The sequence below is a fragment of the Oncorhynchus mykiss genome, chromosome 25 (genome assembly GCF_057628025.1).
Source record: "Oncorhynchus mykiss isolate SJ-2025 chromosome 25, ASM5762802v1, whole genome shotgun sequence".
NCBI lineage: Eukaryota > Metazoa > Chordata > Actinopteri > Salmoniformes > Salmonidae > Oncorhynchus > Oncorhynchus mykiss.
The window spans coordinates 66553248-66575081 of record NC_143046.1 but is presented as its reverse complement, the minus strand read 5'-3'; the positions used below and the strand labels follow the sequence as shown (position 1 = coordinate 66575081).

At 40.7% G+C, this 21834-nt stretch overlaps 3 protein-coding genes across 4 annotated transcripts; 1 reads left to right on the top strand and 2 right to left on the bottom strand.

The window, feature by feature from the left end:
- Positions 1 to 2638: 2638 nt before the first annotated feature.
- LOC110505563 (maleylacetoacetate isomerase) lies at positions 2639 to 4629 on the top strand. Its single transcript, XM_036962949.2, is given in 10 exon segments — positions 2639 to 2762; positions 3074 to 3125; positions 3237 to 3304; positions 3389 to 3469; positions 3604 to 3729; positions 3932 to 4007; positions 4092 to 4144; positions 4229 to 4278; positions 4383 to 4482; positions 4484 to 4629. Coding segments are annotated over 10 exon segments (663 nt in total). The 5' UTR covers positions 2639 to 2732; the 3' UTR covers positions 4511 to 4629.
- Positions 4618 to 8808, bottom strand: zgc:163014 (kelch domain-containing protein 1). 2 transcript variants are annotated; one of them, XM_021584864.3, is made up of 13 exons: positions 8646 to 8808; positions 8326 to 8502; positions 8143 to 8248; positions 7830 to 7943; positions 7581 to 7697; positions 7318 to 7486; positions 7098 to 7220; positions 6776 to 6963; positions 6474 to 6670; positions 6267 to 6358; positions 6120 to 6174; positions 5755 to 5852; positions 4618 to 5648 (listed from the first exon to the last, which is right to left on the bottom strand). In XM_021584864.3, the coding sequence occupies exons 1-13, from the start codon at positions 8705 to 8707 to the stop codon at positions 5422 to 5424; spliced, it is 1725 nt and encodes a 574-aa protein (XP_021440539.3). In that variant the 5' UTR covers positions 8708 to 8808; the 3' UTR covers positions 4618 to 5421. The 2 variants fall into 2 exon arrangements, with proteins under 2 accessions (XP_021440539.3, XP_021440541.1); XM_021584866.3 differs by lacking the exons at positions 7581 to 7697; positions 7830 to 7943.
- A 6843-nt stretch (positions 8809 to 15651) lies between these two features.
- LOC110504327 (protein TMED8) lies at positions 15652 to 19261 on the bottom strand. Its single transcript, XM_021583107.3, has 5 exons — positions 19126 to 19261; positions 18835 to 18913; positions 18655 to 18751; positions 18124 to 18417; positions 15652 to 17956 (listed from the first exon to the last, which is right to left on the bottom strand). The coding sequence occupies exons 2-5, from the start codon at positions 18859 to 18861 to the stop codon at positions 17739 to 17741; spliced, it is 636 nt and encodes a 211-aa protein (XP_021438782.1). The 5' UTR covers positions 18862 to 18913; positions 19126 to 19261; the 3' UTR covers positions 15652 to 17738.
- Between the last annotated feature and the right edge of the window lie 2573 nt (positions 19262 to 21834).

The window sequence follows — 21834 nt, the reverse complement described above, 5'->3', positions numbered from 1 at the left end:
TATATCCATCCTGCCCTGCCTTTCTAAAGTCTTCGAAAGCCAAGTTAACAAACAGATCACAGACCATTTCGAATCCCACTGTACCTCTGTACCTTCTCCACTATGCAATCTGGTTTCCGAGCTGGTCATGGGTGCACCTCAGCCACGCTCAAGGTCCTAAATGATACCATAACCGTCATCGATAAAAGACAGTACCGTGCAGCCGTCTTCATCGACCTGGCCAAGGCTTTCGACTCTGGCAATCACTGCATTCTTATCAGCAGAATCAATAGCCTTTGTTTCTCAAATGACTGCCTCGCCTGGTTCACCAACTACTTCTCAGATAGAGTTCAGTGTGTCAAGTCCGAACCTCTGGCAGTCTATGGGGGTGCCACAGGGTTCAAATCTCGGGCCGACTCTTTTCTCTGTATATATCAATGATGTCGCTCTTGCTGCAGGTGATTCTCTGATCCACCTCTACGCAGATGACACCATTCTGTAATCATCTGGCCCTTCTCTGGACACTGTTAACAAACCTCTGAACGAGCTTGAATGCCATACAACACTCCTTTCCGTGGCCTTCAACTACTCTTAAATGCTAGTAAAACTAAATGCATGCTCTTCAACCGTTCGCTGCCCGCACCTGCCCGCCAGACTAGCATCACTACTCTGGATGGTTCTGACTTAGAATATGTGGACAACTACAAATACCTAGGTGTCTGGTTAGACTGTAAACTCTCCTTCCAAACTTATATTAAGCATCTCCAATCCAAAATTAAATCTAGAATCGGCTTTCTATTTCGCAACAGAGCCTCCTTCACTCATGCTGCCAAACATACCCTCGTAAAACTGCCTATCCTACCGATCCTCGACTTTGGCGATGTGATTTACAAAATAGCCTCCAACACTCTCCTCGACAAATTAGATGCAGTCTATCACAGTGCCATCCGTTTTGTCACAAAAGCCCCATATACTACCCACCACTGCGACCTGAATGCTCTCATTGGCTGGCCCTCGCTATATATTCGTCGACCAAACCCACTGGCTCTATGTCATCTATAAATCTTTACTAGGTAAAGCCTCACCTTATCTCAGCTCACTGGTCACCATAGCAACACCCACCCGTAGCACACGCGCCAGTAGGTGTATTTCACTGGTCATCCCCCAAAGCCAACACCTACTTTGGCTGCCTTTCCTTCCAGTTCTCTGCTGTCAATGACTAACGAATTGCACAAAAAAAAAAAAAAACGCTGGAGACATATCTCCCTCACTAACTTTAAGCATCAGTTATCAGAGCAGCTTACCAATCACTGCACCTGTACACAGCCCATCTGTAAACAGCCCACCCAACTACCTCATCCCCATATTTTTTTTTTCTCTTTCGTTGATCACTCCAGTGTTAATGATACATTTTAATTATTTCGCCACAATGGCCTATTTATTATTTACCTCCCTAATCTTACTACATTTGCACACACTGTGCATAGATTTTTTCTATTGTGTTATTTACTGTATGTTTGTTTATGTGTAACTATGTGTTGTTGTTTTTGTCACACTGCTTTGCTTTATCATGACCAGGTCGCAGTTGTAAATGAGAACTTGTTCTCAACTGTACACCTTGACAGGCAGCAGATATGATAAGCACTTTAAAAAAATAATAATAGCAGGAGGTTGGTTTGGTACCCATTTCTAAGGAGGAATGCTTCCTAAAAGTGACATACAGAATAGTCGATAACAAGACAAGCGCCAAGCCACGACATCTATCATTTTGTAAACAAAGTGAAACATATCAAAAGCATTTAGTCGTCATTAACTCGTGGGTAAAACATAACATGATTTCTTACACCTTTCTTCAACAGTGATCTCGATACAGTCCATGTCATGATGAAAATGTGTTTATTGCTCGATTTATCCCCAAACTATGTACCTTGCCAGCAGTGTCAACAGAAACACTTCAAATGTTCTCCCTCACCTACATCGACAGAAAAGAGGGAGGGATCTGGAAATAGCTGATCACTTATTGACGTAGAACACCTCCCACAAAAATATGAACCTTATTGATTGAAATTACAATTGTATTAGCCAATCTCTATGTAAAATTATAGACGAACCAACTTTTTAGAAAACATTTATAAAGCGCAGCTCAGTCTTTTTGACAACTCGACTGGGTTATTTATGGTCCACCACAGACAATAGCTGAATATGGTCCAAAGATAATGAGAGGTCTCTAGTGGCCAAAAGGCTATTTTAGAATGGGCAGCGCCACTCAGGACATCCACCATTTTAAATGTAGTTAACTGGGTGGGACTTCTACTTTTGTTGGCTGATCTCTCCTGGTGACCCTGTTGGAGTCTTGTCCAACCAGGTCATTAGGAGGATTTAGCCTATCATGAAGAATAAAATGTACTACTTTAAAATCGAGATAGCCTCAATGGCGCTACACATGTCGCCGCAGACGCTATAGTTGCACAGCTACAAAAACGAGTCCTCTACCTATCTCTATGATGTGGTCGCCTATGCTATATAGGAAAAGTACCTACAAATGTACAATTAATTGGCGCTAATTTTATGAAAAACATTTATATAATCTGCATAATATAGTTAACGTTTCCATCTTGCAGTATTGCGCAAAACCGCATAATAAGCTGTCATCGAAGTATTCTGTGACATGTAATGCCACATCCGCTGTTAAATGCACAACAAAGTAATAGTTTGTCTACTGTTTCTAGCCTACCTACCCCTTATAACCTGCAATGCGTCTCTCACTCTCTTGTCTCACAAAGGTACAGTACCAATTATTGCTTGCAACGTTTCAGTACTAGACACTGAAACGTGGAATTAATTGAAGATGCTGGGAAAGTGCTTAGTCATAGACAAAAACCAGGGAGGAGGGTATTTGGGAGCACATTCTATTGGCTGCAAGGAACAAAGTTGTTTTCGTTATCATTTTGGAGTAACATACTTTGCAGTAGTTAAACGCCTGATCTGTCTGAATACTATGGCAAATCAAACCAAGGTGAATCAATGAGGAACGTTAAGTAAGATATGAGAAAATGACGTATCACGTGCACTGATGTACTTTTCTTTCCTTTAGCCCATTATTCATGGATATTTTAGGAGTTCGTGCTCTTGGAGGGTTCGAATCGGTATGTACCTTTTGACTATGTATAGTCCACATCTCGGAGTACTTTACAGCATAAGAAAAGTGACAATTCCTTTTGACACTGTAAATAAATAACCTACGTTGCTTCTTCCAGCGTTTGCTCTGAAAGGTATTGCATTTGACCAAGTCCCAGTCAATCTTATCAAAGATGGGGGTCAGCAGGTAACTTCCTCACGCTTTTGTTTTTAGGTAGAGGTATTGAACATCAATGGTGTAAAATATATGTTCTCATACTGCACACATCAGTTTACAGAACAATACAAGGGGTTAAACCCTATGCAACAAGTGCCTGCTGTCCAAATTGATGGCATCATGCTGTCACAGTCGGTGAGTCCAATGATGTTATTGGTTTGTCAGTGTTTCAACAGTGATGTACTTCTGATAAAAGTTCAACGACAACTTAAATCTAACTCCAAATTCCCCAAATGTAACATTGACAAGACTAATCCACTCACCCTCAGCTGGCAGTGATCCAGTACATTGAGGAGACCAGAACAGGACACAGGCTTCTCCCTGCAGACCCAAAGAAACGTGCCCAGGTGCGCATGATCTCTGACCTTATCGCCTCTGGGATCCAGCCTGTGCAGGTAAGTGAATTACAGCACAAAGAAAGTGGATAAACAAGACAAAAGTATATAACCAATTGAAGGCACACAGTCCACTGCAGATCTGACCAAGTTTGCAAAACAAACTTTGTTTACTGTATGGACATCATGTGTTTGTATTGCCATTGCAACAATGATGATGACTGTAGAGCTACTCAGTCACGTCTGATCATTTGTATTTCAGAATTTGTACGTGCTACAGAAGATGGGAGCAGAGAAGGTGCAGTGGGCGCATCATTTCATCCAGAGAGGTTTTGAAGGTGGGTAAAAATAGCCTTACATACAATACCAGTATCGCTGTAGACAACCATTCCAGTCCTGATTATTGTCCCTGTGTCTTTCAGCCCTGGAGCCCATTCTGAAAGAGACAGCTGGCAAGTACTGTGTAGGGGACGAGGTGAGGGGACACTCATCACATCAAAACACCGTAGACCTCTCTTCAAGTTTAGGAATTCTTGAACTAACCATGTTTACCTTTTAGATTTCCATGGCAGACATCTGTCTCGTCCCTCAAGTCTACAATGCTGAACGGTAAGGCAACCAGTCATTCAGAATTGTTACAAAAGAACACCACAGTATGAGACCGATTCATCACTGAACATACAACCCACATGACTTGTATATTTGCCCAACAGGTTCAAAGTGGATGTTGATCAGTTCCCAACTATCAAAAGGCTAAACCAAACCTTACTGAAGGTAGATGCTTTCAAAGAGAGTCATCCGTCCTGCCAACCTAGACACACCTGCTGAAATATGTACATGAGAACCCCTCTGATGTCTAAGGGAGCCAGTAGTGCCACCATCATTGAATGCTTCTATAAAATACCTTTGTCTTATTTAATGAGATTGAAACCAAAGACGATATATTACTTGTATGATGAAGTTTCGTTATTTTAATACTCATATTTACCCTCTAAGAAACAGTACATTCACCCATCTACACAAATTATGCCAATGCTGACCAAAGTGGATTTGTTAAGGGAAGCAATACAAAATGTAAAAACATTAACAAATAGTGATGTATTAAATCAATTTAAAAAACATTTACTGTACAAATTCCAAAGTACCATACTAGCCCTCCGTTGATCCTTCATGTTACTGTAGAAGTTCATGGAAAGTGAAAATGGCTGTCTGCACTTTGTTAAATAATTGGTTTTGTAAAAAAGCTGAAGTTCAGCTTACTTCAAATAAAACAGAAAATTGATTTCAGCTCTACCATGTGATCACACACATTGATGAGAAAATATTTAAAAACAGAAGAGATTGCTTGTCAGCTCTGATGTGTATACCATATTCTCAATGGGAAAAATGTCACATAAAACAAATGGGTCACGACCCATAATGTGAAACACCACAATGGGATAAAAAGGCATCACTTGCACCATAACTAACAATCACCCCCCCCCCCCCCCAGGAAAAAAAGCTGATCAGATAAGACTACAGCACAGAACAAACAAAGGGGCCTTAAGCAGCCACAATAAAACTGAAGACTTTATGAAATCTAAGCCTAACATAACAGAGCCTTACCAAGGACTCAAAAGTCCCTGTACGAGTTCCGCCCATGGCACAATCATATTATTTAGAATGTGTAAACCAGATACAGGGATAAAAAGTCCATTTATTTTCCTTATTTCCCAATAAGGTCGTTATCGTCTCCCCCTAAGATCCAGTCTCTTATTCTACAGGGATCTCCACTGTGCACTTCATTGTGTTATTGTAGAAGGTCCCAGCGCAGTCAGAGCCCCCAAACACCAAGACGGTGCAGTGGATGTTGGCATACTCCCCCTTCTTCTGTTTATCAGCATCTGAGATGACAGAGCCTCCCAGATTGATCACACTGTGTCCGGCACGAGGCCTAGCGCAGAGCAGAGGGGAGACCACTGAATGCCACATACTGGTGTCTGAAAAGAACCAAGACAGGCATTTTTATTCAGAGCAAATGAAAGAGGCTGTATTACCAACAACTTTCTTGAAAAAAATGATAGGCATTGGTGAGTGTGTACTCACCCGTGTTGAAGATATGAACGTCCTGCAGGGCTCCAACAGCACTGCAACCGCCACTGACCAGCATCCTGTTGTCGGATACTGGCAGTGCTGCATGATATCTGACCACAATGATGATAGGGCAACGTTAACTTAGTAAAAAGGAATTTCTACACCAATATACATCCTTGTTGTTTACAGATACTAAGCAATAAATATCAGATTAAACAAATGGCATAGAATTAAATGGTCGCAATATTGGTCTGTGTGGCAATATAGACATTTTTCATCACGGCAATTACTTGATTTCCTAGATATATGAAACACGAAAAATGTCAGATGGGCATTGTGTTCATATTTTACAAGGTTTGATTTGTATATGTTCTCACCCTCGAGGCAGTGGTGGCATGTTCTCATATTTCACAGCTGTGTACTCCATGAAGCCTTTTGTCAAAAATGACAAAAATTACATTTGAAGATCATGGCAACTAGCTTTTTATATAGAGTACTCCACATTACCACTGTCAGTGCCTTACCAAGATCCAAAATGTGGAGGTCGTTTAGGTAGGTTGCAGTCTTCCTGCCACCAAAAATGAGCAACTGGTTGGACAAAAGTGTGGTTGTGTGCCTGTAATGTAAACACAAAATAAGCACGGTCGTCCTGTAATGGTTAGATACAGTAAGTGAAATATTTTAATAGCCCAATGCCTTGTCTACAGAAATATAAATCAAGGAACACTGACCCAAACCTAGGTAGAGGTCGGTCCCCCTCGACGATGGGTTGGTACCAGAGCTCAAACTCTGGGTTAAAAATGTACAGAGCATTACTGCAGACCTTGCCTCCAGGACAGCGGCTTGGGTGAACCCCCCCAAAAACAAAGAGCTCTTTCTTATAGATAGTTGCAGAGTGGTAGGCCAACATGGGGATATCACCTCTTGCCTAGAGGAAGAATTTCCACAAGAGAGAAAATCAAACTTTTCATTTGAAGGTCCTTAAGGTCAATTAAACTATAAAGTGACAAGTGGCTCTGGACAGGACACTCACTGTGACAAGCTTCCACTTCCAGGTTAGAGTGTTGAGGATATAGAGGTCGCTGTAGCGCTGGCCCTCTCTCAGGCCTCCGTACACGTAGACAACCTTGGAATCAGGGTCATAGGTTGCAGAGTGGCCATGGGCACACGGTGGGACAGGTCCAGAGGTGGGGGAATTCATTGGGAACCAAAAATCGTTGTCTTGAGAAGATAATGTTTACAATCAATTTGATCAATTAAATGTGTGCTGGGCATTTCAAGATGCCAGGTAACAGATGTTTACATTTTGGCTCCAAATTGTTCTATACGTTATTAAAATGGGCAACTCATCTCACCTATTTCCAGTTTCCATAGGGAGTCCTCGCAGTGAGTCTGGTCAGAAGCTTCTCCTCCAATGACAATGGCGGTCTCAGGATCACTCAGACACATGGTGTGGCTCCAGCGCTTTGATGGGCAAACTGAAAACAAAATATCCTTAATGTTTTTCATTCAGCAGAATAGTTGCTATTTGAAATACAAATACAAAACAAATAATTTCATGGCGAATTCTGTAACCTGCTCTGCAGTTGGTCTTCTTCATTCCAGTCTTCTCAACACTGTTCTCTCTAGATAGCTTTCTTTTTTGGGGGCTAGATGCTCGACCAGTATCCTCCTGAGGAATAATTTCAGGGCTCCATGCGATGCGACCCCTCTTCCCAATCACCGTCCGTCTGGGGGTCTTATCCTTCAAATACCATTAAGATTAAAAAGTCAGGTTCAATTTCTCTCGCCACACCACTCCCTACTTGGAAAATTTCTTATTCAAGCATGAGCCCTACCGTAAGCGAAATACAGGGTTTATCAGATAAAGTGGAATCATCAATTTCTGTCTTGTTAACTTTGAGTTCGGCATAGCAAATGCTGTCTCCTAGATGTGATGAGTTGGGGGTTGAAATCTGCAAAGAGTGACACATTTGATTTCTGTCTCACTGAACTACAATTTTAATGACAGTGTAGACCAGAAAAATGCCTCAAAATCAAGACTGTAGTGACAGGTCTACTAACTAGTGGATAACCCTGCAATTTACCCTCTGACTCCCAGAGGTGTTGAGCAGAGTATGGGAGATATTGCTGTTGTGCTCGAATGGGCTGGAATGTTTTCTTGGCACACGTGGAGTATTGCTGATGAAACTGGCTTCATTCTTTTCGAGGAAAGAGTTAAATAACAATTTAAGACACTGGTGCATTATGTAGGCTGTTAATCTTTCCAGAATCCTTTGCAAAGACAAATGTAGTATCTATCTGGTCAGTATTTAATTTATAATGTGAGATGTCACAACAAAGTGTCACCTGTCACAATAACATTGAAAATGTACAGAATAAAAACGCTTGAAACCATACCTCTCCACAAACAGTGAGCAAAACCTTCCCATATACTCCTCTCCTCCCTTTCTCTGTTGCCTCTTGGACAAGGTCAGCATTCCAATCTCCCTCCCAAGTCAAGCACCTTTAAAACAAGCAATATAGACCTTGTATGCATTTTTGCAATTGTTATTAATTAGAACGCATGTAGGCCTAATGTACCTTGTTTGGTCTGACAATGTACCAATCCTCTGCGGTTTCACGTCCTGGCTAACCAGAACATCAACTGAAATGGTTGTCTCGCTTGATAAGAACCGCCATTCCCCAAGACTGAATACAACAAGTTGTTTGGGCAGTGGCAATGGAACATGGACTTGGTGGCACTGGCGATTGGATTTGCTGCAATAATTACGGACAAACATTTATGCTGTGAACTACAAGGATGAAGATTGGGCAGTTCTGTAATGAATAACGATGGCTCAAATTGGGAGTTGCTGCGTGCCCACGTTCAACATTTTAACAACGAAATACCTGATAACTACCTGATAAACTGACGGGGTGCATCGTTTAACGACCAGAGGACGAAAAAATGTAACCGTCCCATGTTGATTTCCTCTGAAGTGAATCAGCAAAATTGCAGATTTGCGTTAACGAAGATTATCCCAATATTACCAGGACAAATCGCTCGCCAGTGCAAGTGAAAGTGGCGTGCAATTTATAAACTGCGCACCTGTTATCTGCTCTATTGGGTTGCAGTGTGCACAGATCTAGGGTCAGTTTAGTCTCAACCCAGTCCAAATCCTCACTATTCAGGCCGATTTTACCCTGCTGTCGTGTGACCTCGTTCTATCCTCATCTGATTACTTTTTGGAACAGCTCAAAATAAAACTGTTGATGGATGTTTCATCAGCTGTGTTATACTTACATCAACTCCCTCATGATTGTTCTTAATGGAGAATCATGGGACAAAATCCCATAAGAGCATAGGCCTTAAACTGTATGTGTGAGATAGGTCAGCTCTAATGATCAAATCCTATAGCATTTATGCAATGGTCTCAATCTTCAGAATGAGTTAAACAATTCAGTTTATCCAACTGATTCTGTGATTTGAGCAGTTGCAGGATAACAAAACAAAATAAAATCAGATTATATTTGTCACATGAATCTAATAAAACAGGTAGTAGACCTTACAGTGAAATGCTTTCTTACAAGGCCTTTTAACCAACAATGCAAAAACATTTTTAAAGAAAGAAAATATTTGCTAATAAAAATAAAACATTTTTTTTAGGTAGGACAAAAAGAAACACAATAAAATAACAATAATGAGGCTATGTACAGGGGGTACCGGTACCGAGTCAATGTATGGGGGTACAGGTTAGTGGATGTAATTGAGGTAAAATGTACATGTAGGTAGGGGTTATTGTGAATTTTTCAGTACATATGTGGCAATTACTTATTTCAGAAGGAGCCAGCAAAACTAGTGCACTAGTTTTGTGCTCTGGGTCATTAGACACCATTAGACCTGATTACACCTCTTGGGTTTTTTCCAGAACAGGGGTGTGTCCCCTTTTCAGAGGAGTCAGCCGGAGGACATGTAGCGTGCCAAGGTCTGTTGCTATGGTCCTACATGCATGAAACTATTTCTGTGAGACTCTACAGGTTGCATGTCCTAATATGAAGGCAATATTATTTTATTTTTTATTATTTCACCTTTATTTAACCAGGTAGGCTAGTTGAGAACACGTTCTCGTTTACAACTGCGACCTGGCCAAGATAAAACACAGCAGTTCGGCACATAAAACAACACAGAGTTACACATGGAATAAACAAACATACAGTCAATAATATAGTATATATATATTTTTTTTATAAAGTCTATATACAGTGAGTACAAATTAGGTGAGATAAGGGAGGTAACGGCAATAAATAGGCCATGGTGGTGAAGTAAATACAATATAGCAATTAAACACTGGAATGGTAGATGTGCAGAAGATTAATGTGAAAGGAGAGATACTGGGGTGCAAAGGAGTAAGATAAATAAATAAATACAGTATGGGGATGAGGTAGTTGGATGGGCTGTTTACAGATGGGCTATGTACAGGTACAGTGATCTGTGAGCTGCTCTGACAGCTGGTGCTTAAAGCTAGTCAGGGAGATATGGGTCTCCAGCTTTTTTTGCAGTTCGTTCCAGTCATTGCCAGCAGAGGACTGGAAGGAAAGGCGGCCAAAGGATGAATTGGCTTTGGGGGTGACCAGTGAGATATACCTGCTGGAGCGCGTGCTACGGATGGGTGCTGCTATGGTTACCAGTGAGCTGAGATAAGGTGAGGCGTTACCTAGCAGAGACTTGTAGATGACCTGGAGCCAGTGGATTTTGCGACGAATATGAAGCGTTGGCCAGCGAACGAGAGAGTACAGGTTGCAGTGGTGGGTAATACAGTGCCTTGCGAAAGTATTCGGCCCCCTTGAACTTTGCGACCTTTCGCCACATTTCAGGCTTCAAACATAAAGATATAAAACTGTATTTTTTTGTGAAGAATCAACAACAAGTGGGACACAATCATGAAGTGGAACGACATTTATTGGCTATTTCAAACTTTTTTAACAAATCAAAAACTGAAAAATTGGGCGTGCAAAATTATTCAGCCCCCTTAAGTTAATACTTTGTAGTGCCACCTTTTGCTGCGATTACAGCTGTAAGTCGCTTGGGGTATGTCTCTATCAGTTTTGCACATCGAGAGACTGACATTTTTTCCCATTCCTCCTTGCAAAACAGCTCGAGCTCAGTGAGGTTGGATGGAGAGCATTTGTGAACAGCAGTTTTCAGTTCTTTCCACAGATTCTCGATTGGATTCAGGTCTGGAATTTGACTTGGCCATTCTAACACCTGGATATGTTTATTTTTGAACCATTCCATTGTAGATTTTGCTTTATGTTTTGGATCATTGTCTTGTTGGAAGACAAATCTCCGTCCCAGTCTCAGGTCTTTTGCAGACTCCATCAGGTTTTCTTCCAGAATGGTCCTGTATTTGGCTCCATCCATCTTCCCATCAATTTTAACCATCTTCCCTGTCCCTGCTGAAGAAAAGCAGGCCCAAACCATGATGCTGCCACCACCATGTTTGACAGTGGGGATGGTGTGTTCAGGGTGATGGGCTGTGTTGCTTTTACGCCAAACATAACGTTTTGCATTGTTGCCAAAAAGTTCCATTTTGGTTTCATCTGACCAGAGCACCTTGTCCACATGTTTGGTGTGTCTCCCAGGTGGCTTGTGGCAAACTTTAAACGACACTTTTTATGGATATCTTTAAGAAATGACTTTCTTCTTGCCACTCTTCCATAAAGGCCAGATTTGTGCAATATACATAGGATTGTTGTCCTATGGACAGAGTCTCCCACCTCAGCTGTAGATCTCTGCAGTTCATCCAGAGTGATCATGGGCCTCTTGGCTGCATCTCTGAACAGTCTTCTCCTTGTATGAGCTGAAAGTTTAGAGGGACGGCCAGGTCTTGGTAGATTTGCAGTGGTCTGATACTCCTTCCATTTCAATATTATCGATTGCACAGTGCTCCTTGGGATGTTTAAAGCTTGGGAAATCTTTTTGTATCCAAATCCGGCTTTAAACTTCTTCACAACAGTATCTCGGACCTGCCTGGTGTGTTCCTTGTTCTTCATGATGCTCTCTGCGCTTTTAACGGACCTCTGAGACTATCACAGTGCAGGTGCATTTATACGGAGACTTGATTACACACAGGTGGATTGTATTTTTCATCATTAGTCATTTAGGTCAACATTGGATCATTCAGAGATCCTCACTGAACTTCTGGAGAGAGTTTGCTGCACTGAAAGTAAAGGGGCTGAATAATTTTGCACGCCCAATTTTTCAGTTTTTGATTTGTTAAAAAAGTTTGAAATATCCAATAAATGTCGTTCCACTTCATGATTGTGTCCCACTTGTTGTTGATTCTTCACAAAAAAATACAGTTTTATATCTTTATGTTTGAAGCCTGAAATGTGGCAAAAGGTCGCAAAGTTCAAGGGGGCCGAATACTTTCGCAAGGCACTGTATATGGGGCTTTGGTAACAAAACAGATGGCACTGTGATAGACTGCATCCAATTTGTTGAATAGAGAGTGTTGGAGGCTATTTTATAGATGACATCGCCGAAGTCAAGGATCGGTAGGATGGTCAGTTTTACGAGGGTATGTTTGGCAGCATGAGTGAAGGATGCTTTGTTCCAAAATATGAAGCTGATTCTAGATTTAATTTTGGATTGGAGATGCTTAGTGTGAGTCTGGAAGGAGAGTTTACAGTCTAGCTCGACACCTAGGTATTTGTAGTTGTCCACAAATTCTAAGTCAGAGCATGGGAGTGGCTACCAAGACAATTTGCATTGACCCCCTTTTTTACACTGCTGCTACTCGCTGTTTATTATCTATGCATAGTCACTTTACCCTGTCGTGGAAATATTTGGTCAATCATATTTCACAAATACCGGAGCATGTGAGTTCAAATAGACTTTTATTAATCAATATAACAAAAGCCGAGTCAATTCATGAAGTAACTCCCTTCCAGTCTTAGCACAAGCTACTTATACATTTGTCCTCCTTACATCATACTCAGCAACTCCTCTTAATGGCTTATCACCTCTGGAATTTAGCCACTGTTATCATTCTTATTGGCAGACTCAACATCCTTGGTTTCTCAAATGACTGCCTCGCCTGGTTCACCAACTACTTCTCAGACAGAGCTCAGTGTGTCAAATCGGAGTGCCTGTTGTCCAGACCTCTGGCAGTCTCTATAGGGGTACCATGTCATTTACAAAATAGCCTCCAATACTCTACTCCGCAAACTGGATGCAGTCTATCACAGTGCCATCTGTTTTGTCACCAAAGCCCCTTATATACCCCCCCACTGCGGCCTGTATGCTCAGTCGGCTGGCCCTTACTACATATTCAACGCCAGACCCACTGGCTCCAGGTCATCTATACGTCTATGCTAGGTAAAGCTCCGCCTTATCTCAGCTCACTGGTCACGATAACAACAGCCACCCGCACGCGCTCCAGCAGGTATATCTCACTGGTCATCCCCAAAGCCAACACCTCATTTGGCCGCCTTTCCTTCCAGTTCTCTGCTGCCAATGACTGGAACGAATTGCAAAAATTGCTGAAGCTGAAGACTTATATTTCCCTCGCTAACTTTAAACATCAGCTATCTGAGCAGCTAACCAATTGCTGCATCTGTACATAGCCCATCTGTAAGTAGCCCACCCAATCTACCTACCTCATCCCCATATTGTTTTTATTTACTTTTCTGCTCTTTTGCACACCAGTATTTCTACTTGCACATCATCATCTGCTCATCTATCACTCCGGTGTTAATTTGCTAAACTGTAATTACTTCGCTACTACGGCCTATTTATTGCCTTACCTCCTCACGCCATTTGTACACACTGTATATAGACTTTCTTTTTTTTCTATTGTGCTATTGACTGTACGCTTGTTTATTCCATGTGTAACTCTGTGTTGTTGTTTGTGTCGCACTGCTTTGCTTTATCTTGGCCAGGTCGCAGTTGTAAATGATAACTTGTTCTCAACTAGCTTACCTGGTTATTAAATAAAGATGAAATAAAAAAATATATATTTTAAATTAGACAAAATTACATTGGATGACCAAGGATATTACTTCTATTCTCCAAAACTACTAAATATATGCTTTCAGTTGAGGGTTATGTAGCACTCAGATCAACACACCAATGCGTTTACATAGAACCAGACATTAGTTTAATCAATATATATAGTACCAGTCAAAAGTTTGGACACACTTACTCATTCCAGGGTTTTTCTTTATTTTTTACTATTTTCTACATGGTAGAACAATAGTGAAGACATGACAACTATGAAACAACACATATGGAATCGTGTAGTAATCAAAAAAGTGTTAAACAAATCTAAATCTATTTTATATTTGAGTTTCTTCAAAATAGCCACCCTTTGCCTTGACAGCTTTGAACACTCTTGACATTCTCTCAACCAGTTTCACCTGGAATGCTTTTCCAACAGTCTTGAAAGCGATCCCACATATACTGAGCACTTGTTAGCTGCTTTTCCTTCACTCTGCAGTTAAAGAAAAACCCTTGAATGAGTAAGTGTGCCCAAACTTTTGACTAGTACTGTATATATGACCCAAAAATCCTTAATTGATCTTGAAAGATAATCATTGGCCGAGACCAAGCTCTCTATACTTTACAACTTAATGGGAACATAAAGTAAATGAGATGTAGAAAATGTTTTAAAAAACATAATTCAATGCAAATGAGAATCTTTTTTCTTTATTGTGATTTATTTTTAAAAGGAAAGCTTATAAGAAACAGAAGTGCATGCAGTACAAAGCACAGCAACCATGGTATACTTATTTTCAGTTCCTTATATTTTAACAGCACAATTCATATGATACAGTACCTTTGGAAACATGCACAACACAGATGGATGAGGTACAAACATTATTTTTTGGAACCACGTATGGGCGGCTATAATAAATTGAGAACATGATTAGGTACATACAGAGCTACAACACAGAAAAGACACACAATACAAATTATCTTCTTTTACAGAGATCTGTGCATAAAATTGTACTTTAAAGGGACATCCAAATCATACTTTTATACTGAACAAAAAATAAACGCAACATCTAAAGTGTTGGTGCCATGTTTCATGAGCTGAAATAAACGATTCCAGACATTTTCCATACTCACAAAAAGCTTATTTCTCTCAAATGCTGTGCACAAATTGGTTTACATCCCTGTTAGTGAGCATTTATCCTTTGCCAAGATAATCCATCCACCTGACAGGGGTGGCATATCAAAGAAACTTATTAAGCAGCATGATCATTACAGAGGTGCACCTTGTGCTGGGGACAATAAAAGGCAACTAAAATTTGCAGTCACTCAACACAATGCCACAAACGTCTCAAGTTGAAGGAGCGTGCAATTGTCATGCTGACTGCAGGAATGTCCAAGAGAGCTGTTGCCAGATAATTTAATATGAATTTCTCTACGATAACCTGTCTCCAACGTCACTTTAGAGAATTTGGCAGTACGTCCAACCGGCCTCATAATCGCAGACCACGTGTAACCACGCCATCAGGCAGCTTCACCTATGGGATTGTCTGAGGAGGGAAGGGGGATCCTGAGGAGTATTTCTGTCTGTAATAAAGCCCTTTTATGGGTAATAACTCATTCTGATTGGCTGGGCCTGGCTCCCAAGTGTGTGGGCCAATGCCCTGCCCAGTCATGTGAAATCCATAGATTCGGGCCCAATGAATGTATTTCATTTGACTGATTTCCTTCTATGAACTGTAACTTAGTAAAACCTTTGAAATTGTTGCATGTTGCGTTCATATTTTTGTTCAGTATAGAAATAGATTGAATCTGTTAGTATTTATAATAGTCTCATGCTATTGTCCACAAAGACCAACCAACCGTCTGACAACCAGCAAACTAAATAGGGACTTGGCAATGTAAATATTGAACCAATATTACATAAAAGCTTTTTGTGATAGGGCATGGCTTTTATTTGTGTCATAAAGACAGACGGTGACCATTTGCTTTATCATTGGATTCTGAGCAAAATTCAATATTCTTTAATTGACAATCACTCATTCCAATCACAGTATGCAAAAACACTATTGAATTGTTGTGCAGAATATTTGTTTAACTGCATTTGGATTATCATACAATTCAAGTAAAACATAGTTTTTTTAAAGGCAAAAAAGTGACATATATGAAGCAAAAAATAAAACAAATTACAGTTCTTTGGAGCACCTCTCCCGATTAAGTTTTCCACCTAGCAATCATCTTTCTATCAGTGTTCCCTAATTGCTGCCACCAAAGAAATGTTGTGTTTGATTAATATACATTACCAGTCAAAGGTTTGGACACACCTACTCATTCCAGGGTTTTTCTTTATTTTGACTATTTCCTACATTGTAGAAAATTAGTGAGGACATCAAAACTATGAAATAACATATATGGACTCATGTAGTAACCAAAAAAATGTTTAAAAAAAATGTGAGATTCTTCATAGTAGCCATCCTTTGCCTTGATGACAGCTTTGCACACTCTGCATTCTCTCAACCAGCTTCATGAGGTCTCCTGGAATGTATTTCAATTAACAGGTGTGCCTTGTTAAAAGTTAACTTGTAGAATTTCTTTCCTTCTTCATGCGTTTGAGCCAATCAGTTGTGTTGTGACAAGGTAGGGGTGGTATAGATAGCCCTATTTGGTGAAAGACCAAGTCCATATTATGGCAAGACCAGCTCAAATAAGCAAAGAGAAATGACAGTACATCATTACTTTAAGACATGAAGGTCAGTCAATGCAGAACATTCCAAGAACTTTTAAAGTTTTTTCAAGTGCCGTCGTAAAAACAATCAAGGGCTATGATGAAACTGGCTCTCATGAGGACCGCCACAGGAAAGGAAGACCGCCACAGGAAAGGAAGACCCAGAGTTACCTCTGCTGCAGAGGATAATTTCTTTAGAGTTACCTGCCTAAGAAATTGCAGTCTAAATAAATGCATCACAGAGTTCAAGTAACAGAAACATCTAAACATCAACTGTTCAGAGGAGACTGTGTAAATCCTTCATGGTCGAATTGCTGCAAAAAAAAACTACTACTAAAGAACTCCAATAAGAAGAAGAGACTTGCTTGGTCCAAGAAACACGAGCAATGGACATTAGACCGGTGGAGATCTGTCCATATTTGAGATTTTTGGTTACAACCACCGTGTCTGTGAGACGCAGAGTAAGTCAATGGATGATCTCCGCATGTGTGCTTCCCACCGTGAAACATGGAGAAGGTGGTGTGGGGGTGCTTTGCTGGTGACACTCAACGATTTATTTAGAAATCAAGGCACACTTAACCAGCATGGCAACCACAGCATTCTGCAGCGATACAACATCCCATCTGGTTTGCGCTTAGTGGGACTATCATTTGTTTTTAAACTGGACAATGACAAAACACACCTCCAGGCTGTGTAAGGGCTATTTGGCCAAGAAGGAGAGTGATGGAGTGCTGCCTCCACAATCACCCGACCTCAACAACAATTGAGATCATTTGGAATGAGTTGGACCACAGAGTGAAGGAACCGCAGCCAACAAGTGCCCAGCATATGTGGGAACTCCTTCAAGACTGTTGGAAAAGCATTCCAGGTGTAGAGGCATTCTACAATGTATAAAATTGTAAAAAATAAAGAAAAACCCTTGAATGAGTAGGTGTGTCCAAACTTTTGACTGGTACTGTACATATACTATATATATCTTTAAAATATGGTGAATTTGCCTTAACTCACTGCACATAACTTTTAAACAGAACATGGCACAAACACAAGGCTACGTCAAATCTTTCTCTATAAACACAGTAAAACATATGAGCAAAATGTCCCACTTCATACTTCTCTGGTCCTCTTAGATTTTAAGTGTAGACTAGGAGTGAGCAACATCCGCTGATTGTGATGAAAAATCTATGCACTTATAATTAACCATAACATGTTCTATGGAATCAAAAATATTGAATAAAAAATAAGTAATTCTAGTAAGTCATACAGTCATATGCAAAAGCTGACAGTTACAGTTCCTCAGGCACTGTAATACACTCTGTAGTACAGAGTCTTATTTCGCCATAGTGAGTAGGAGTTATTAAACTTCAGAAGGTAAGTGCCTTCGCCTGGATACTCGTGACTGCCACCTTGCACTGCCATGTGACTGTCCAGACGATACACAGGTAAGATTTCCCCTATGTTGGAGTTGGCCAATGATTTAGAACCCTTCTCAACATCCCCTGGGTTGATAAGTCCTGCATGAGACAACACATATGGCCTTCAAGACAATTACAACCTCAACTAATTAAAAGAGAAGTTATTATTAAAAATATTCAAATCTTTTCAAATAAAATTGAGATTATTTCATATTAAATTAGTTTGGAACTAAAATTTCAACCCAAAAGAGGAGGTGCCTACTGACCTTCTAGCTGATTTTCCTCCTCTTCGTCATCGCTGGATTCACTAATGTGGACCGTGATGGCCTGGCTGGTGACAGGGTTCCAGTCAAAGGAGATTCCAAAGGCTATGTCATAGCTATCTGTGGCAAACTCCCAGCACACTTGCTTTCCCTCAGGAACGGTGGGCACATGCACTGTCAAAATCTTTCCTTGTTTCACTGTCACCACACGGTCCTTCTCCAGTCGCAGCTTGGACTTGAGCTCCTTCATCGCCATGGAGGTCCACGTGGAGGGAGGCTTCAGCGGTGGCATTTGGGCTAGAGCACAACCATAGACTATATGTGAGGACAACATGGGAACCAAACATGAGCAGTGTTCAAAAACGTGTGATATAATTACTCAATCTGAGATCCTTTGTCAAATAGATATTTTTCAGCATGCTCATTATTTTATTAATATGTTGCAATACAGACATCAGACTCCAGAACATGGATGAAAGCTATGAGTTATCTTTAGTGGCAGTGGGTGTTAAACCCTAGACTAAATTGTCTCACCTTTTCTCTCTCCAGGGTTCTGGCTATTCCCACTGCTGTTGCTCTCTTCAACATCTCCCCCCATGGCCTGCTGCCCGGCAGGAGACTGTTGATTAACCTGAAAACACACAAGTGCTTGCAGTATTTTCATTTCATTGCCATGTACTTTTTTATGTGGCATGATGTTGGCATGATGTTTACCTCAGCTGGCTGGTTGGTTCCATCCATATCAGGGTGACTTATGGGGTGGTTGGAGTTAGAGAGGCCTCTGCTCTGGAGCCTGTACACAGACAGTATGACCATTCTAACTTCTAAACACAATTCAGCATACAATACAATGTAAGGCATACATAAAACAGGCAATGTATTACAACTATACAAAATTGTTATGCCGTATTTAAATTGTATTTAGTTATAGCATATTGCAGGAATTAAATACAGTAGTTATACAGCAAAATATCAAAGTAGGTCTAGCAAGAACAAGTGAGTAACCTGTCTAGCGGATTGGTCTTCGACGTTATCCAAGGGAAAGAGGAAACCGATAACACTGTTAATCTGGATTTACGCTCCGAAGTAGACTCTAATTTATCTATCTCTGAAATGAATGCATAAACACCGCTCAATTCCGCTCTAAATAGCGTACTGTATCAAGTCCCTCCCCTTTACACACACGCACCAGCACGAATTCCGCGTTCACAACAACTTGGAACTCGGAAATCTCCGAATACAGTGTATTCAAGACAACTGGAAATCAGAAAAAAACGAGCTGGGGAAGATAGTTTTGAACGGTCATCTAACTCGAAATTCCAACTCGGACCTCTTTCTTGAGCTTCGACCTGAAGATCAATGTCGTCATTACTTGACCTGGTATTTGTTCACAGTTTCAAATAGTCTTGAACACACCATAACGCGCAGTTCAGTTGTTTTTTTTTTGGGGGGGGGGGGGTGCTGTGTGTATTGTTGTTGAATTGATAGATATTGCTGCATTGTTGGGGCTAGAAACATAAGCATTTCGCTGCACCTTGCTTCTACACCTGCATTGCTTACTGTTTGGGGTTTAGGCTGGGTTTCTGTACAGCACTTCGTGACACCTGTTGATATAAATAGGGCTTGATAAATACATTTGATTGATTTTGCGTACGCAACCAATAAACTGATTTGATTTAGTCAGCGAACTTCAAAGTCCGATTGGTGCGCGCGCGGTTACAAAGTAACATTCCTAGATAGCTTCCTGGTCACATAATTGCAACAGATTTGAAACAAATTTCATTGCAGCAGCTAGATGATAAACTGTAACAGCTCAAGATACATTGAGTTGTTACAGACGCTACTAGCAAGCTGATGTCCCCGCTGAGCAATCACTGCACCCACTGGCCATTCTGAGCTGGACGTACGCTTGCTAACGTTAGCTATAGTTAGCTAGCCAGTTGAACTAGTCGTAAGATCCTCTGCCATTCTTGGAATCGATGCATCTCGACATAATCTTGTAAATCGTCAACAAATTATAAATAAAATAAACTACCAGAGATAATGATAATAGGCACTCGCACATCTGAGCTATATTTGTTCTCAATTTTTTGCAGGTGCATGGTAATAGGTGAATAAGATGAGAAATAAGAAGAAACCCGCACACTGCTCTTTAAACGCCTTATGTATCGACCTCAAGACTTTTGTGAGTTTTAAATTAGCACCCTAACGTAGACACCCACATCCGTTCAATGCATCGAATGGTGTTGGAGTCGAGGGAAAATAAGTAAGCGTTACCAAATCTAACAATGTTCATTTCATAACTATTCTAATAAAGTGTGCATATAAAACGTATTAAACACGTTTGTAAAACCACAATGAGGACATCGACCCATCAAGCAAGTTTTCATAAATCATTGGGAACGTCAGAGTAATCTGAAATGCAAGTTCACATTTACAACATAACAATACATAGGCATTTCATCATTAAGACCTCAGCCACAGTCATCTAACAGACTCCATCCAGAGCGACACACATAAGCAACCAGGGTCAACGCCCTGCTCAAGGGCACGTCGACAGATCTCCCACAAGATCAAAAACGGGGACCGGAACCAGCGATCCAATCAGCCACAGGCCCAAGCTCCCACCCACAGTTCACCAAGAGCTGCCCCTCAACCATCCGACCCCCCACCCCCAGAAAAAAAAAATCCATTCATCTCCCCCCAATGCACCAACAACTGAACAAAAGGGGGAAAAAAAACACACAAAAAATAAGGAAAACAGAAAACTATGCAAAAACACAAAGATATCACTCTTGGCTTGCCTTATAATGGAGATGCCAAATTCCGACTATTAGCAGGTGATTAGGTGAGAAACAACGTAAATCAGTAGACTTATGTCACAAATTTCAAACAACAAAAATCAACAAAAAATCATAACAGCAAGGCCAACTGAATATGTTTGAGTGTATGTATGGCACTATTTACCTGTGTGCATGTGCATTTGATTGTGTCTGTATATGTACATGTACAAACACCTGCAAGGCATCAGCCTCAGGCAAACTGGTATGAGATGTAAAAACACGCCCCTCAGTGTCATTCAAATGTACTTTTATGTTATGTTTTATTTTTTATACTTTTATCTTTGACTGTCATTCTATCCCCCACCCTGCAACTCCACTCCCACATGCCAACCCCTTATCTTGTCAAAGGAGAAATGCTCATTAACAGAAACGTAAACAAATTTGTTCACAAAATTTGAGAAATAAGATTTTTGTGCATATTGAAAATGTCTGGGATCTTCACATGTTGTGTTTATATTTTTGTTCAGTATAAATCCAATATTTTTTTCAAATTGGACATATACATATTTCCCCTTACAAAATGATCTGTACGTTGTGTCGCAATAAACGTTTGGTCCATTCTCCTCAGGAGCACTTCTATTTTCCAAATCCACAGAGTTTACACCCCAAGGAATGTTGCTGCTCAATTTGCACCCCTTAAAGAGTTCTTGATATTGGACATACACATATTGCACCATACAAAATTATTTGTATGTTGTGTCACAGTAAAAAGGGGTCCATTCTCCTCAGGAGCACTTCTAGTTTCCAAATCCACAGAGGTTACACTCGGGGGGGGGGGGGGGGGGGGGTGGCTGCCCCTGCCCTTTTGACGGCCCTTACATAGAGCAGCCCATCAACTTAAATCCAATCGTTTTTGTCATTTTGGACATAC